Consider the following 16,072-nt stretch of genomic DNA (forward strand, 5'->3'; position numbering starts at 1 on the left):
CTGTATTTTCCGGGATGCAGGCCCACAGAAGTGTAGATGCTGGTTTACAATAAAAAGACACAAAGGCAGCTGTATCAAATCGAACCCAGGTCTCTGGCGCTATAAGGCTTCAACTCTAAGTCTTTATGTGTATTGGAAACCGGAGCACCTGGAGAAAACCCACATGGTCACGGGGAGAACGTACAAATTCTGTACAGACAGCAGATTTGTAGATTAATTGGCTTTGGTAAAATTGTAAATTGTCCCTAGTGTGTAGGATAGGGGCGATCGCTGGTCGACGTGGATTCAGTGGGCCAAAGGGCCTGTTTCCGCGCTGTATGTCTAAAGTCTAAAGCTTGCATTTCTGTTGAGTACAGAATTAGTACAGAATTAGGTGGTGTTCAACATCTACCTTTGAAGGACGAGAGGAGAGCTAGAGAGAACTAGAGAGTACCGTATCCGATTCAATCTGCTAGCTAAGAAGTGTGGTGCAATTAACATGGCAGGGATCTAAAGAACCTAAAATGTTGCCTGTCCATTCCCTGCACAGATGCTGCTTGACCTGCTGACTTCCTCCAGCACTTTGTGGTTTGTTCAAGATCCCAGTATTTGTAGTTCCTTGTGTCTCCATCCAATATTGGACGGTGTAGTTCCTAGATCAAATAGTTCATGAGCTATTTGACATGCAGCACAAACTCTCTACATGGGTCCTTGTTTTCCTTCCTAAACTGGTCGATCTACTGGAATACAACCTTAGACTAGTGGCAAAGTGTAGCCTCTAATTTGTATTGCAACCATGTGGGTGTGCTCCATTAGACTTTAGAGATTCAGTGCAGAAACGGGGCCCTTCGACCCAACAGCGATCACCCCGTACATTAGCATTATTCTACACGCTAAGGACAATTTCAATTTTACCAAAGCCTATTAACATAAACCTGCACGTCTTTGGGGTGTGGGACGAAACTGGGTCACCTGGCCGTTACAGGAAGAGCATGCAAACTCCATACAGACAGCATGTGTAGTCAGGATGGAACCCGGGTCTCTGGCACTGCAAGGCAGCAACTCTACCTGCTATCATTGTTCTGTTGGCCAGGATACTCTTTTATAACTCACCCTTGATCTGCCCCAATGTCTATTAAAACACCATGGCTGATTTTCAGTGACGTTGCATTTCTCAGTCAGAAGCAATTGTGCGGACATTTTTTTTATCGAGCTGATTTCTTGATATTAAACTTCACTGAGATGGGTGCTTAAACTCATTTCCGTGTATTGTAAGCGAGTGCGTCTGATTATATCAGTGCCACCCCCAACGCATCATCCTTTTGAATCACAGGTTTCTTTGCCAAATGGAGCAGCCAAATTGAATGGGAAATTTCAAATGAGGGTAGTACAATGCTCTGATTATTTTTTTTTTGTATGGGCATCCTGTTTTTCCAAATGTCTCTTGTGATGTCAGTGCCAGATTTTGTTTTTGCAAGAGCAAGCCGATCTTTTCTCATTATCCGCTTTTTTTTTTGTTTCAGTTGCATTTCTATCTGCCATTCTTGCACCCAAAATGTGATACTTCACACATTATTAAATTGAATGTTATCTGCCAAGGTTACATTCGTTCCTTAATCTCTGTTCGCCTGACGGGTTTGTTTCCCTTCCGTATCACTTGTCAACATCACCTGTTCCCAAATCTATCCTCGGTCCCACTGATCCGCACTTGAATCAGTTGCCATCAAGGCCACGGATGTTTTCAATTCTTTCTCACTTTTAATTTTGGTTTTTTTACTTCGAGTGGTGGGGGCCTGGGACGACCTACAGGGCTGGTGGTGGGGACAGATAAGATGGCGGCTTTTAAGAGGCTTTTAGATAGGCGCGTGGGAATGGAGGGATAAAGGGCCTGTCCCACCTGCGCGACCTTTACAGGCGACTGCCGTCGTAGGTCGCTGAAATTTTCAAAGGGCGACCAGAAAGATGCTACGACTCTTTGGAGACCTCTCACGACCATACAGGCTGTTTGGTCGTACAAGATACAAGATACAAGATACATTTAATTGTCATTTGGACCCCTTGAGGTCCAAACGAAATGCCGAAATGCCGTTTCTGCAGCCATACATTACAAACACATAGACCCAAGACACAACATAATTTACATAAACATCCATCACATCGCTGTGATGGAAGGCCAAATAAACTTATCTCTCCACTGCACTCCCCCCCCCCCCCCCCCCCCCCCCCCCCCCTCCATGTCAGAGTCAAAGTCAAAGCCCCCCCGGCTGGCGATGGCGATTGTCCCCGCGGCCATTAAAGCCACGCCGGGTGGTGCGAGGTCGCCTGTAACCGGGTCTTGATGTTAGAGCCCCCGGCGTGCGCTCGCAGAGTCCCGCGGCCATTCCAAGCCGCGCGGGGCAGTGACGTAGGCCCCGCTCCAGGAGCTCTTCAACCCGGCAACTCGGGCGGGGGAAGTCGCCGTTGCGAGAGCCCTGAAAAGCGGTCTCCCTCCAGGGACCCGCGGGCTCCCGGTGCCGCCGTCCACAGTCCTGCCGTTGGAGCCTCCGACTCTCCGGTAGCAGCAGCAGCAGCAGCAGCGCTCCTCCACCGCTCCACCCGCTCTCCGGACTCGGCCAGCCCCGCGACGGCGACGGTGAGTCGTAAACCAGAGTCCCCGGTCTCTTCCTGTTGGAGGCCGCTCCTCGTTGCGGCCCCAACGACAACGGAAACCCGATGAGGAAAGGTCGGGTCTCCCGTGCCGGGAGAGATTTAAAAAGTCCCCCCCCCCCCCCCTCCCACCCCCACCCCCCCCCCCCCACACACACAACACACCCCAAAAAAAATAACAAAACTACATAAAAACACAGACAGAAAATAATAAAACACGGACAGACTGCAGAGGCCGCTGCTGACCAGAGTCGCGCCGCCCACCGGTAGAGGTCTCCTGCGACATGTCGCCAGGGTTTTAAGAAGAAACTGCAGATGCTGGAAAATCGAAGGTAGACTAAAAGTGTTGGAGAAACTCAGCGGGTGCGGCAGCATCTACGGAGCGAAGGAAATAGGCAACGTTTCGGGCCGAAACCCTTCTTCAGACGCCAGGGGTCGCCTGTATGGCCGTGAGAGGTCTCCAAAGAGTCATAGTGTCTTTCTGGTCACCGCTGAATTTTCACCATGTTGAAAATTTCGGCAACCTATGACGGGTGCCGGCAGTCGCCTGTAAAAGGTCACGTAAGTGGGACAGGCCCTTATGGATCACGTGCTGGCAGAGGTGATTAGTTTGACTTGGCATAATGTTCGACATGGACATTTGGGGGAGGTGGGGTTGAAGGGCCTGTTCCTGTGCTGTACTGTTCTAAGTTCTTTGACCTACCTGCTTCACTGTGGGCTCTTTAAAAACTGTCATGAAATCCACTGATCCTCTCCGTCATCTGCTCGGCACACTTCCAGTTCTCTGGTGCTCATTCCTGAACTATCAAATGAACTATCTATTCACACCGAGGGTGGTAGGTCTGTGGAATCAGCTGCCAGAGGAAGTGTTGGAGGCAGGTACAATTACAGTTTAAAGGACATTTGGACAGCCGTATAGATTGGCATGTTTGAGGTCTAACACAGGGTCCAGCTCAACTAGGCATCGTGGTCGACCAGTTGAGCCAAAGGACCTTACTCTGTGTTCTATAATTCTCTGGAGGATGGCATTTAATTCATCTCTATGGTTCCTGTCCCACTTAATTTAATATTGTTTATTTGTTCATTCATAGTTTGGTATCTATACCTGACTGGCTGCTTCGTTTTATTATCCATCCCTACTCACCCAAATCGAATATAGGAGCAAAGAGGTCCTTCTGCAGTTGTACAGAGCCCTAGTGAGACCACACCTGGAGTATTGTGTGCAGTTTTGATCACCTAATTTGAGGAAGGACATTCTTGCTATTGAGGGAGTGCAGCGTAGGTTTACAAGGTTAATTCCCGGGATGGCGGGACTGTCATATGCTGAGAGAATGGAGCGGCTGGACTTGTACACTCTGGAGTTTAGAAGGATGAGAGGGGATCTCATTGAAACATATAAGATTATTAAGGGCTTGGACTCGCTAGAGGCAGGAAACATGTTCCCGATGTTGGGGGAGTCCAGAACCAGGGGCCTCAGTTTAAGAATAAGGAGTAAGCCATTTAGAACGGAGACGAGGAAACACTTTTTCTCACAGAGAGTGGTGAGTCTGTGGAATTCTCTGCCTCAGAGGGCAGTGGAGGCAGGTTCTCTGGATGCTTTCAAGAGAGAGCTAGATAGGGCTCTTAAAAATAGTGGAGTCAGGGGATATGGGGAGAAGGCAGGAACGGGGTACTGATTGGGGATGATCAGCCATGATCACAGTGAATGGTGGTGCTGGCTCGAAGGGCCAAATGGCCTACTACTGCACCTATTGTCTATTGTCTATTGTCACCCTCGAGAAGGTGATGGTGCGTTAGTTTAGTTTAGAGATACAACGTGAAAACAGGCAACCGAGTCCACGCCAAACAATTATTCCACGCACACTAACACTATCTGACACACACTGGGGACAATTTACAATTTTATCAAACCAATTCACCTGGAGCACCCAGAGATAACCCATGCAGGTGATGGGAAGAATGTACAAACTCCATACAGACAGCACCCATAGTCGGGATGGAACCCGAGTCTCTGGCGCAGTGAGGCAGCAACTCTACCACTGTGCCACCGTGCTGCCCACACTTGAAGTGGTGCAGTTCTGGTGAATGTCCTCTCACTGTTGTTGAGGAGGAACCGTCAAGATTTAGACCCAAAGGGATGAAGATATATTTTAAGGTTTCGACCCGAATCACCGTCTATTCCTTCTCTCCATAGATGCTGCCTCACCCGCTGAGTTCCTCCAGCATTTTTGTCTACCTTTGATTTTTCCAGCATCTGCAGTTCTTTCTTAAAGATATATTTCAAAGCCAGAATGGTGTACAACATCATCTGATAAAAACCTGGAGGTTTATTGCATTTTTAGAATGATTTCCACTTGTTCACTTTCAATCTTTTGTATATTATTAGACCTATTCATTTAATGAAAAGACTATCTCTCACCATGTAGTCGTCACACCAAGTGACTGTAAATTTCCATATAGTTGATTACCATGGAAGAGGATTGTCTAACAAAGAGTGAGAAATATACTCTTTAACAACCTCCACTTCTAAGTCGAGCTCCTCTCCTCCTTCACATGGCATGAGCTGCCTGGCCACTGCTTCATTGGATTGCAGTACAAGGTATATGTTTACAGAAGCCTAGTAAAAAAACTAGACAATCACAGAGTGATACAGCATAGAAACAGGCCCTTCAGCCCCACTTGCTCACACCTGCCAACATGTCCCAGCTACACTAGTCCCACCTGCCTACGTTTGGTCTGAATCGCTCCAAACCTGCCCTATCCATGTACCTGTCTAACTGTTTCTTAACGTTGGGATAGTCCCTGCCTCAACTATCTCCTCTGGCAGCTTGTTCCATACACCCACCACACTTTGTGTGAAAAAGTAACCCCTTCAGATTTGTATTAAATATTTTCCTCTTCACCTTCAACCTATGTCCTCTAGTCCTCGATTCCCCTACTCTGGGCAAGAGATTCTGTGCATCTACCCGATCTATTCCGCTCATGATTTTATACACCTCTAAAAGATCACCCCTCATCCTCCTGCGCTCCAAGGAATAGAGACCCAGCCTACTCAACCTCCGCCTATAGCTCAGATCCTCCAGTCCTGGCAACAGTCTTATAAATAGGATGTAAATAATCCCACAACAAGTTTATGAGTGTGATAATGCGTCTGTAAATTGCTTTTAATTACATGAAGTTTACAGCCCTAAACAGGACATTTTGCGCAGTGTTTATGTTCATCTCTTTGTGACTAATCCATCATTTCATTTTTCTCTCATGTACCTTATGTACCTATGCTATTTACTTTCTTGTGGCCGCAGCTCAATGTTGGTCACCCCAATACAGGAAGGATGTGGAGGCTTTGGACAGGGTGCAGAAGAGCTTTACCATAACGCTGTCTGGATTTGAGGGTGCGACGAGCTTCTGCAGTTCCTCGTTTCTATGAGGAAAGATTGGACAAACTCTGTGTGTCTGTTTTCTGTGAGAGAAGACATGATAGAGGTGTATAACGTGAAGAGAGGTGTAAGATAGTCCACGTTTTCTCAAGATGCAAAGCCAAATACTACAGAGCCCAGCTTTAAGGTCAGAGGGAGAAAGTTTAAAGGAGATGCATGGGGCTAGCTTTTTAGAAACATAGAAAATAGGTGCAGGAGTAGGCCATTCGGCCCTTCGAGCCTGCACCGCCATTCAATATGATCATGGCTGATCATCCAACTCTGTATCCTGTACCTGCCTTCTCTCCATACCCCCTGATCTCTTTAGCCACAAGGGTCACATCTAACTCCCTCTTAAACATAGCCAATGAACTGGCCTCAACTACCCTCTGTGGCAGAGAGTTCCAGAGATTCACCACTCTCTGTGTAAAAAATGTTTTTCTCATCTCGGTCCTAAAAGACTTCCCTCTTATCCTTAAACTGTGACCCCTTGTTCTGGACTTCCCCAACATCGGGAATAATCTTCCTGCATCTAGCCTGTCCAACCCCTTAAGAATTTTGTAAGTTTCTATAAGATCCCCCCTCAAGCTTCTGAATTCCAGCGTGTACAAGCCGAGTCTATCCAGTCTTTCTTCATATGAAAGTCCTGCCATCCCAGGAATCAGTCTGGTGAACGTTCTCTGTACTCCCTCTATGGCAATAATGTCTTTCCTCAGATTAGGAGACCAAAACTGTACGCAATACTCCAGGTGTGGTCTCACCAAGACCCTGTACAACTTTTTGTTACGCAGAATGGTGGGTGCCTGGAACGCAGTTACGAAAGTGGTGTTGAACAGGCTTTTGGATCGGCACATGGATACAGGAGGATATGGATCATGTGCAGACAGAGGAGATTAGTTTAACTTTGCATCGTGGGTGGCATAGACATGGTGGGCTGAAGGGCCTGTTCTGTGTTGTCCCGTTCTACATTCACTTCCATTGTCTCATCAGTCTGGGGAAATAACTTTTCCTGAATTGGATTTCTTGAGCTTACATTTCTAGTCCCTTGCTTTGGACAGTGGTGCATCTGCTGCCTCACAGCTGCAGCCACCCAGGTTCAGTCCTGGCGCTGACCTCAGGCGCTGTCTGTGTGGAGTTTACATGTTCTCCCTCTGACGCGTGGGTTTAAACTCGGCCGCTGCGGTTTCCTGCCACATCCCAACAACTTGGTGGGTTTCACGTGGTCACTGTAAGCTGCTCATCGCGTGTAGGTGAGTGGTTACATTTGACGTGGGTGCTTGGGGATTGTAGAACAAAGGTCCAGTGTAAGTTGGTGCCATGGACTAAGTGGGCCGAAGGGCATGTTTCCATGCTGTATCTTTCCATGACAAAATGTTTGTTTTTGGCAAACAAAGTGCTGGAGGAACTCAGCGAGCATCAGTGCAGGAAAACAGTTCACATTTCCACCTTTCTGCACGCTCCGGACATTTGTCTTATAATTGTGTCCCCTCCCCCCATGTGGTGATCGCAAAGTGCTCCCCTGTTCATTTGTGGTGCCACAAACAACATTTCAAGCAGTTCTCAAAATGCTGCTTGTGCCTGCTGATTTGGAAATTCCAGTTATTTTAATTATTGGAACAGCTTTGCGGTTGAACTGCAGACCATATGGAAGTAATCAGAAGACAGCCTTGTGCAGTTCCATCGTTAGCCCGTGAGCAGGGCCTCTTCTCAAGTCAGGGCCAATTACCAAGTCTTGCCGAGCTGAACATTGCACAGGCAGTCTGATCGTTTGTGACTGTGGCACCTCCAGCCACTTCATAACGCTTGTACATCGGCACCTTGACACCTCTTCCCATTCATGTTGAAGCTGAGACGTCCCTGTTGGCACAGGGCAACATAAGCTGCATAGCAGCGTACTGATGAAGGGGAGGTTTCTGCGCTATGGAACAGCATTGGGGAACACATTGGTTTTGCATTTGACAATCAGCTGTCTTAACTTTTAAACTGCATATCCAAGACTGACATTTCCGATTTGGTTGAATTAATTTTTAAACAACTCCTCTGGGTCTTTGATGGCAACTTGCTTTAGCCCTCAGCATTTAATGATATTTCTTTTGGTTGTTTAACTTTTTTCTCTTTATGCCCTTTCGCTTTCTAGGTCGTCTCTCTCTTTCTCACCCCCCCCCCCCCTCCCTTTTTCCCTTTCCCTCATATTCTAATGCTTTCTCTTCATTTTTCTTTACTTGTTTCCACCCCCACGTTCTCTCCCCTTCCTCCCCTCTCTTTCCACTTTATCCCTTGCCTTTTCCTTTCCTTCAAACTTAATTCTTCTACACACTTTATCCTTGCCCACATTCCCTATATTCTTACCCACCTCTCTCTCTCTCCGTCTCACTCCATCTCTCTCTCTCTCTCTGTCTCTCTCTCTCTCTCTCTCTCTCTCTCTCGCTCTCTCTCTCTCTCTCTCTCTCTCTCTCTCTCTCTCTCTCACTCTCTCTCTCTCTCTCTCTCTACCTCTCTCTGTCTCTCTCTGTCTCTCTCTCTCTCTCTCTCTCTCACTCTCTCTCTCTCTCTCTCTCTCTCTCTCACCCTCTCTCTCCCTCTCTCTCACTCTCTCTCTCTCTCCCTCACTCTCTCACACTCTCTCTCTCACTCTCTCACTCTCTCTCTCTCTCTCACTCTCTCTCTACACTCTCTCACACACTCTCTCTCACTCACACTCTCTCACTCACTCTCTCTCACTCTCTCTCTCACTCTCTCACTCTCTCTCACACTCTCTCTCACTCTCACTCTGTGTATGTGTAAGTGACACTATTTCCAGATTGAGTTCATTGTGGTTTTCAGCGGTTTGATTCAGCAATGCCCAAGCCTACACGAGTGCCCCTGATAAGAGTGGAGACTCTGGCCCAAGAGCAGAGCATCGAGCGTTTCAAGCAGTCCCTCGCTGGTATTGAGCATTGTGTGGCCCACTGCCTCCTCCTGTGCTCCCATTTAAATCACATGCCTGGTGGTACAGAGGACAAAGGTCTGACATGGATCACTCTCTCCTGTATCATAGAAACATAGAAATTAGGTGCAGGAGTAGGCCATTTGGCCCTTCGAGCCTGCACCGCCATTCAATATGATCATGGCTGATCATCCAACTCAGTATCCCGTACCTGCCTTCTCTCCATACCCCCTGATCCCCTTAGCCACAAGGGCCACATCTAACTCCCTCTTAAATATAGCCAATGAACTGGCCTCAACTACCTTCTGCGGCAGAGAATTCCACAGATTCACCACTCTCTGTGTGAAAAAAGTTTTCCTCATCTCGGTCCTAAAAGATTTCCCCCTTATCCTTAAACTATGACCCCTTGTTCTGGACTTCCCCTACATCGGGAACAGTCTTCCTGCATCTAGCCTGTCCAACCCCTTAAGAATTTTGTAAGTTTCTATAAGATCCCCCCTTAATCTTCTAAATTCTAGCGAGTACAAGCCGAGTCTCTCCAGTCTTTCTTCATATGGAAGTCCTGACATCCCAGGAATCAGTCTGGTGAACCTTCTCTGTACTCCCTCTATGGCAAGAATGTCTTTTCTCAGATTAGGAGACCAAAACTGTACGCAATACTCCAGGTGTGGTCTCACCAAGACCCTGTACAACTGCAGTAGAACCTCCCTGCTCCTATACTCAAATCCTTTTGCTATGAAGCCAGTCTAGGGCAGGTTATGAGAAGCCATCTTTGACATTGGTTCATTTTATTTTCTTCATTCATTAATATCTTCTTGTTGCATATTGATGGGAATTTTTTTCTTTTTCTTTTTTTTGTCTGTTTTTGTTTTGTTCTCCAGTCTGACCAGGTGCAGGTCATCCCCAGTCCTGGTGTATGTATTATTTAATTTTCTGTTCTGACCATCTTGCATGCCAGCAAACTGCTTGTGGGTCCCCGGTAACCCAGCGCAAAGCTGTATGAATCCTAATCCCTTTTAACCAGTCGTTGCATGATCCTACACTACCTCCGCTTCCATTGGAGTGCCAGTGTTCAGAGGTGTGCTGCGTCAGTCAGTATTCAACGTGTACTTTGTTTCCTCCACATTAACGTTCTGTTTCTTTTCTTAGGCCTAGAATATATGATTTTCCACCTTGTGTTATTTCCAGGAGTGGGGATGGGAAGGGGGGCTTGGTCAATCACCCCACGCCCTGCCTGACCCTCGGACGCGACCCTTGACCAATCACCCCACTGTTGTGCCTGACCCTAGTCCAATCCCCCGACGCCCTGCCTGACTGTCAGGCACAACCCTTGACCAATCACCCCACTGTTGTGCCTGACGCTTGACCAATCACCCCACACCCTGCCTGACCCTCAGGCACAACCCTTGACCAATCACCCCACTCCCTGCCTGACCCTCAGGCACAACCCTTGACCAATGACCTTGACCAATCACCCCACTCCCTGCCTGACCCTCAGACACAACCCTTGACCAATCACCCCACTCCCTTCGGCCGGACCACTGACCAATCACCCCACCCCCCTCCTGACCCTCAGACACAACCCTTGACCAATCACCCCACTCCCTGCCTGACCCTCAGACACAACCCTTGACCAATCACCCCACTCCCTACCTGACCCTCAGACCAGTTACAATCACTGCCTCCCTGCCCTGCCCTCAGACACAACCCTTGACCAATCACCCCACTCCCTGCCTGACCCTCAGACACAACCCTTGACCTGAATCACCCCACGCCCTGCCTGACCCTCAGACACAACCCTTGACCAACCACCCCACGCCCTGCCTGACCCTCAGACACAACCCTTGACCAATCACCCCACTCCCTGCCTGACCCTCAGACACAACCCTTGACCAATCACCCCACTCCCTGCCTGACCCTCAGACACAACCCTTGACCAATCACCCCACTCCCTGCCTGACCCTCAGACACAACCCTTGACCAATCACCCCACCCTTGACCCTCAGCCACAATCATTTACCAATCACCCCACGCCCTGCCTGACCCTCAGACACAACCCTTGACCAATCACCCCACTGTTGTGCCTGATCCTTGACCAATCACCCCACGCCCTGCCTGACCCTCAGGCACAACCCTTGACCAATCACCCCACTGTTGCCTGACCCTCAGACACAACCCTTGACCAATCACCCCACACCCTGCCTGACCCTCGGACGCGACCCTTGACCAATCAGCCCACGCTCAGACACAACCCTTGACCAATCACCCCACACCACCCTACCTGACCCTCGGACGCAACCCTTGACCAATCACCCCACGCCCTACCTGACCCTCAGATATAACCCTTGACTAACCACACCGCGGTCATACCTGACTTTGGGCCAATCACCACACTGCCCTACCCGAGCCATGGCTAATGAAGCCAATGTGGTAGCCACAGTTTGGCCCATCAGCCCACTGCCCTAAGCTACTCTACCTTCTGTGGCCACATCGCCCACACTGTAACCAGCCAAGTCGGCAACATCAATGAAATCCCCTCATCATTTGATACAGAGCAAACCCTCTCACTCTCGCTTTCTCCTGCATCTGCTCCTTGGCATTACAATCCATTTTTTAGAACGTGCATTTGCCCAAAACAATTGACACTAACCGGCCTGGATGTTGATTTGGTTAATCGCATGATATAATTAGTCATCTGGGGTCCTGGTCCCATGGAAACAAGCTAACCAGACTATGATTCAAAATAAAATCACCTGTCCCAGGTCCTAGTTGGACGATATTGAGTGTGGAGATCAGGAGATGGAGTTTGGTGGTGGTGATTTTTAAATACATCGGCTTTAGACCACAATGCTGCTTTAGTATTTAACTAACTGCTTGATGTTGTGTAGTCTCAATGTAATTGAGTAACGTGATGAATTTCTCCTGCTTATTCCATGTTGGTATTCAGCCTGAGTATGTTAGCAATGTATGGTAAGACTGTTTTTGTTATCAAACGTCATTCTGCTGAGTTCAGTGCTCTTAACTGTCGAAACCCAGACCAGAGGTTAATTCTTGCAGGGAGCAGAGAACGGTCGAATATGACACCCTGGGATTCCAGTCCCTTGTAAGCTTGACCTTGTGGCTTCAGCTGGTCAGCTTGCTTCTCTCACTTAAAGACATCAAACAGGAGCGCTGAGGTGCACTGTTTCCCAGGAATCCCAGGTTTAGAGATGCAATTAAAGACAAGCATCGTTAATTCATTAAACATTTCATTCCGTTTTTAAAATAAGCTATCTGATGACTCAAAAGAAAGAAATCATGAGTGTATGAATGTAGCTGCTTTTTTATGGAATGCCTATCCCTGCCCCTCTCTTCCCTCTTGAACGTAGAACAGTACAGCACAGGAACAGGCCCTTCGGCCCACAATGTCCATGTTAAACTAATCCCCTCTGCCTGCACATGATCCATATCCCTCCATTCACTGCACATCCATGTGCCTAACTAAAAGCCTCTTAAGCGCTTAAAAAGTGTATTATACCTCCACCACAGTCCCTGGCAGCATGTTCCAGGAACTCATCAATCTCTGTAAAAATAAACTTGCTCCGCACATCATTTTTAATCTTTGTCACTCTTTCCATGAAGCTATGCCAAGGGTCATGTCTGAGGGAAGAAATGCCTTTGACATTTCTACCCTGGGGAAAAAGATTCTGATTGTCTACCCTATCTATGCCTCTCAGCATTTGAAATGCTTCTATCAGGTCTACCCTTAACTCCTGATGTTCTAGAGAAAGCAATCGAAGTTTGGCCAACCTCTCCATGTGGCTAACAGTCCCTCAGCCAGCAGCATTCTGGTAAATCTCCTCTGCGCCCACTTCAAAGCCTCATCTTTCCTGAATTTTAAGTTGAAGGGGAAAATATTTAATAGGAATCTATGGGGTAACTTTATCACACTAAGAGTAGTGGGTGTATGGAACAAGCTGGAGATAGTCCCAGCCTCATCTATCTCAAAATTTAAAAAACCGTTAGACAGGTACATGGATAGGACAGGTTTGGAGGGATATGGACGAAACGTGGGCAGGTGGGACCAGTGTAACTGGGACATTGGGGACAAGTTGGGCCGAAGGGCCTGTTTCCACGCTGTATCACTCTATGACTCTGACTAATTGGGGTGGCCAGAATTGCGTGCAATCCCCCAAACCTTTGGTTGGTTTTTGTAGACATGTGGGCGGGAAACAATTTTCTGCAAGTGCCCTCATTCTGGCTGCACGCGTTCTGTCAGGTGAAAATACCGTCGGGGCTAAAGAGGCCCCCATATTCTTCATGGTGGAAACACAAAGTCCAGCCCCTTCGAGCACGGCCCATCCCAAATGAAATTCCATGTGTGTTCAAGATACAGCGACTCGCTAGAGATTATATTTTAGAAATGAATAAAGATATTACGAAAATGAACCCAACACCAAATAGTGGGAATAACAAATATTCTGAAAGTTAATATTGTTTTTCTGATTGTATGATTGACGTTGACCTGCTAGGGAGAAAGTGCAGATTTAAAAAGTGCAAGGGAGTGCCAGCACTGTGTGTACCCGTGCAGGAAATGCTCTGTGTTGTCGGACCAGGGTAAATTGTCCGCTACATTTACACCTGGGAACATGGTTCAACAGATTCACGTTCTTGGGTGCAAACATCACCCCAATTTGTTCAACCACATTGACACTGTGGCCATGACTGCACACCAATGCCTCGACTGGTGAAGGAAATTTCCATGGACTGTTACCAATTTCTAGAGATGCACCACAGAAATCACCGCAGCTGGATGCACCACAGTTTTGGCCACAGGGAACTGCAGGGTTGTAAACATAGCCTGGTCCCAACACATAAAACCAGCCACCTCCTCCCGCACTCCCTCCAATCCCCTGACCCATTGACTAAGTCACTGCCTCAAGAAATCGGCCCATATAGTCCAGGACCACTCGCTCGTTTTCTCTTCTCCCCTCTCCCGGCAAGCATACGATGCAAAAGCTTGAAAACACGTACCATCAGATTGAAGAGCAGCTTTTTACCTGGTGTTATCAAACTCTGTACGGACCTCTTAAATGCCACGGATAAATTCACGATCTTCCACTCTACCTCGTTGCTCCCTTGCACTTTTTAAATCTGCACTTTCTCTGTCGCTGTCATACTACACACACTAAGCTCCTATCTTCTCCCTTGCACTACCTGATGCACCAATATATAGTAGGATTTGACTGGATAGCAATGAAAACCAAGTTTTCACTGTATTTCAGTACGCGTGACAACAATAAACCAGGATCAATAATATAGTGAGATTTAGGTCCATCACTATAAGCCGTTCTGTCCTCCTCTGTCTCCAGGCTGATCTTATTAAAATAATTATAAGTAAAGTTAATCCCTATCAGCTGCTGTCTTCTAATCAGGTGTCTGTCTATGTAATACTGCTGCACGCCAGCTCAACGGCTGAGTGATTAATTAAGCCCTAATACCTGCTAGAAGATAGACACAACATGTTGGAGTAACTCAGCAGGTCAGGCAGCATCTATGGAGAAAAGGAACAGGTGACGTTTCGGGTTGTGACCCTCCTTCAGACTCGGTCTCGACCAGAAACCATCACCTATTCCTTTTATCCAGAGATGTTGCCTGACCTGCTGAGTTACTCCAGCACTTTGTGTCCATCTTCAGTGTAAACCGGCATCTGCAGGTCGCCCTGCACCCTATTCCATACCATTGTGCTGGATCACCTGTACATGGCTCAATGACTAGATTTGATGTTGTACAGGAGAGGTAGTGGGCAGCAGAAGAAGGAGAAATGAACCAAATGGCCGTCTTGAGAACACACTAGCTTAGAGATTATATTCACCATATATTTAAGGTGAAGGGGAATCTGAGGGGTAACTTTTTCACACAAAGTGTGGTGGGTATGTGGAACAAGCTGCCAGATGAGTGCAGCAGCATCTATGGAGCGAAGGAAATAGGTGACGTTTCGGGCCGAAACCCTTCTTCAGACGTTTCGGCCCGCAACGTCACCTATTTCCTTTGCTCCATAGATGCTGCTGCACCCGCTGAGTTTCTCCAGCATTTTTGTGTACCTTCGATCTTCCAGCATCTGCAGTTCCTTCTTGAACAAGCTGCCAGATGAGATAGTTGTGGCTGGGACTATCCCAACATTTAAGAAACAGTTAGCCAGGTGCATGAATAAGACAGGTTTGGAGAGATATGGGCCAAGCACGGGCAGGTGGGTCTAGTCCCATCAGGGACACATGACAATAAACTCATTTGAACTTGAACTTGAGTGTAGCTGGGACATGTTGGCCGGTGTGGGAAAGTTGGGCCGATTGGCCTGTTTCCTCGCTGTGTCACCTTTGACCCTATGGTTGCATAATGTGTGCCTCTCTAAACTCTCAATAGTTGGTTGAAGGGTCAAACCCTTCGGAGAAAGGTACGACTAAAACTGGATGATTTACCCAATGTCGCTTGTTGGGAATGTATCTTGATTGGCCATGTAGATAGATATATATAGATGTCAGCAGATCTATATCAGTGAGACCAAGCGGAGGTTGGGCGATCGTTTCGCCGAACACCTCCGCTCGGTCCGCAATAACCAAGCTGACCTCCCGGTGGCTCAGCACTTCAACTCCCCCTCCCACTCCGTCTCCGACCTCTCTGTCCTGGGCCTCCTCCATGGCCACAGCGAGCAGCACCGGAAATTGGAGGAACAGCACCTCATATCCCGTTTGGGGAGTCTGCATCCCGGGGGCATGAACATCGAATTCTCCCAATTTTGTTAGTCCTTGCTGTCTCCTCCCCCTCCTCAGCCCCCCTGCTGTCTCCTCCCATCCCCCAGCCTTCGGGCTCCTCCTCCTTTTCCCTTTCTTGTCCCCGCCCACCCCCGTCCCCGATCAGTCTGAAGAAGGGTTTCGGCCCGAAACGTTGCCTATCTCCTTCGCTCCATAGATGCTGCTGCACCCGCTGAGTTTCTCCAGCTTTTTTGTGTAACCTTAGATAGATATATACATGGGGGATGCTGGATCTTTGGCCCACCCAGTCCACTCTGACCATCATTCACCCTTTTACACTAATCAGACCTTATTCTCCCCATATTGTAACCAAA

The 16,072-nt window shown here is 47.9% G+C and overlaps 1 protein-coding gene across 1 annotated transcript in view; it reads left to right on the forward strand.

The window, feature by feature from the left end:
* The window catches only part of ctdspla (CTD (carboxy-terminal domain, RNA polymerase II, polypeptide A) small phosphatase-like a), a 198,043-nt gene that overhangs the window by 133,944 nt on the left and 48,027 nt on the right, over positions 1–16,072 (forward strand). Inside the window, 1 exon segment of the mRNA XM_055649232.1 lies at positions 9,849–9,881. Within this exon segment, the coding sequence (XP_055505207.1) occupies positions 9,849–9,881 (33 nt within the window).

Source organism: Leucoraja erinacea, chromosome 2 (assembly GCF_028641065.1).
Source record: "Leucoraja erinacea ecotype New England chromosome 2, Leri_hhj_1, whole genome shotgun sequence".
Classification (NCBI taxonomy): domain Eukaryota; kingdom Metazoa; phylum Chordata; class Chondrichthyes; order Rajiformes; family Rajidae; genus Leucoraja; species Leucoraja erinaceus.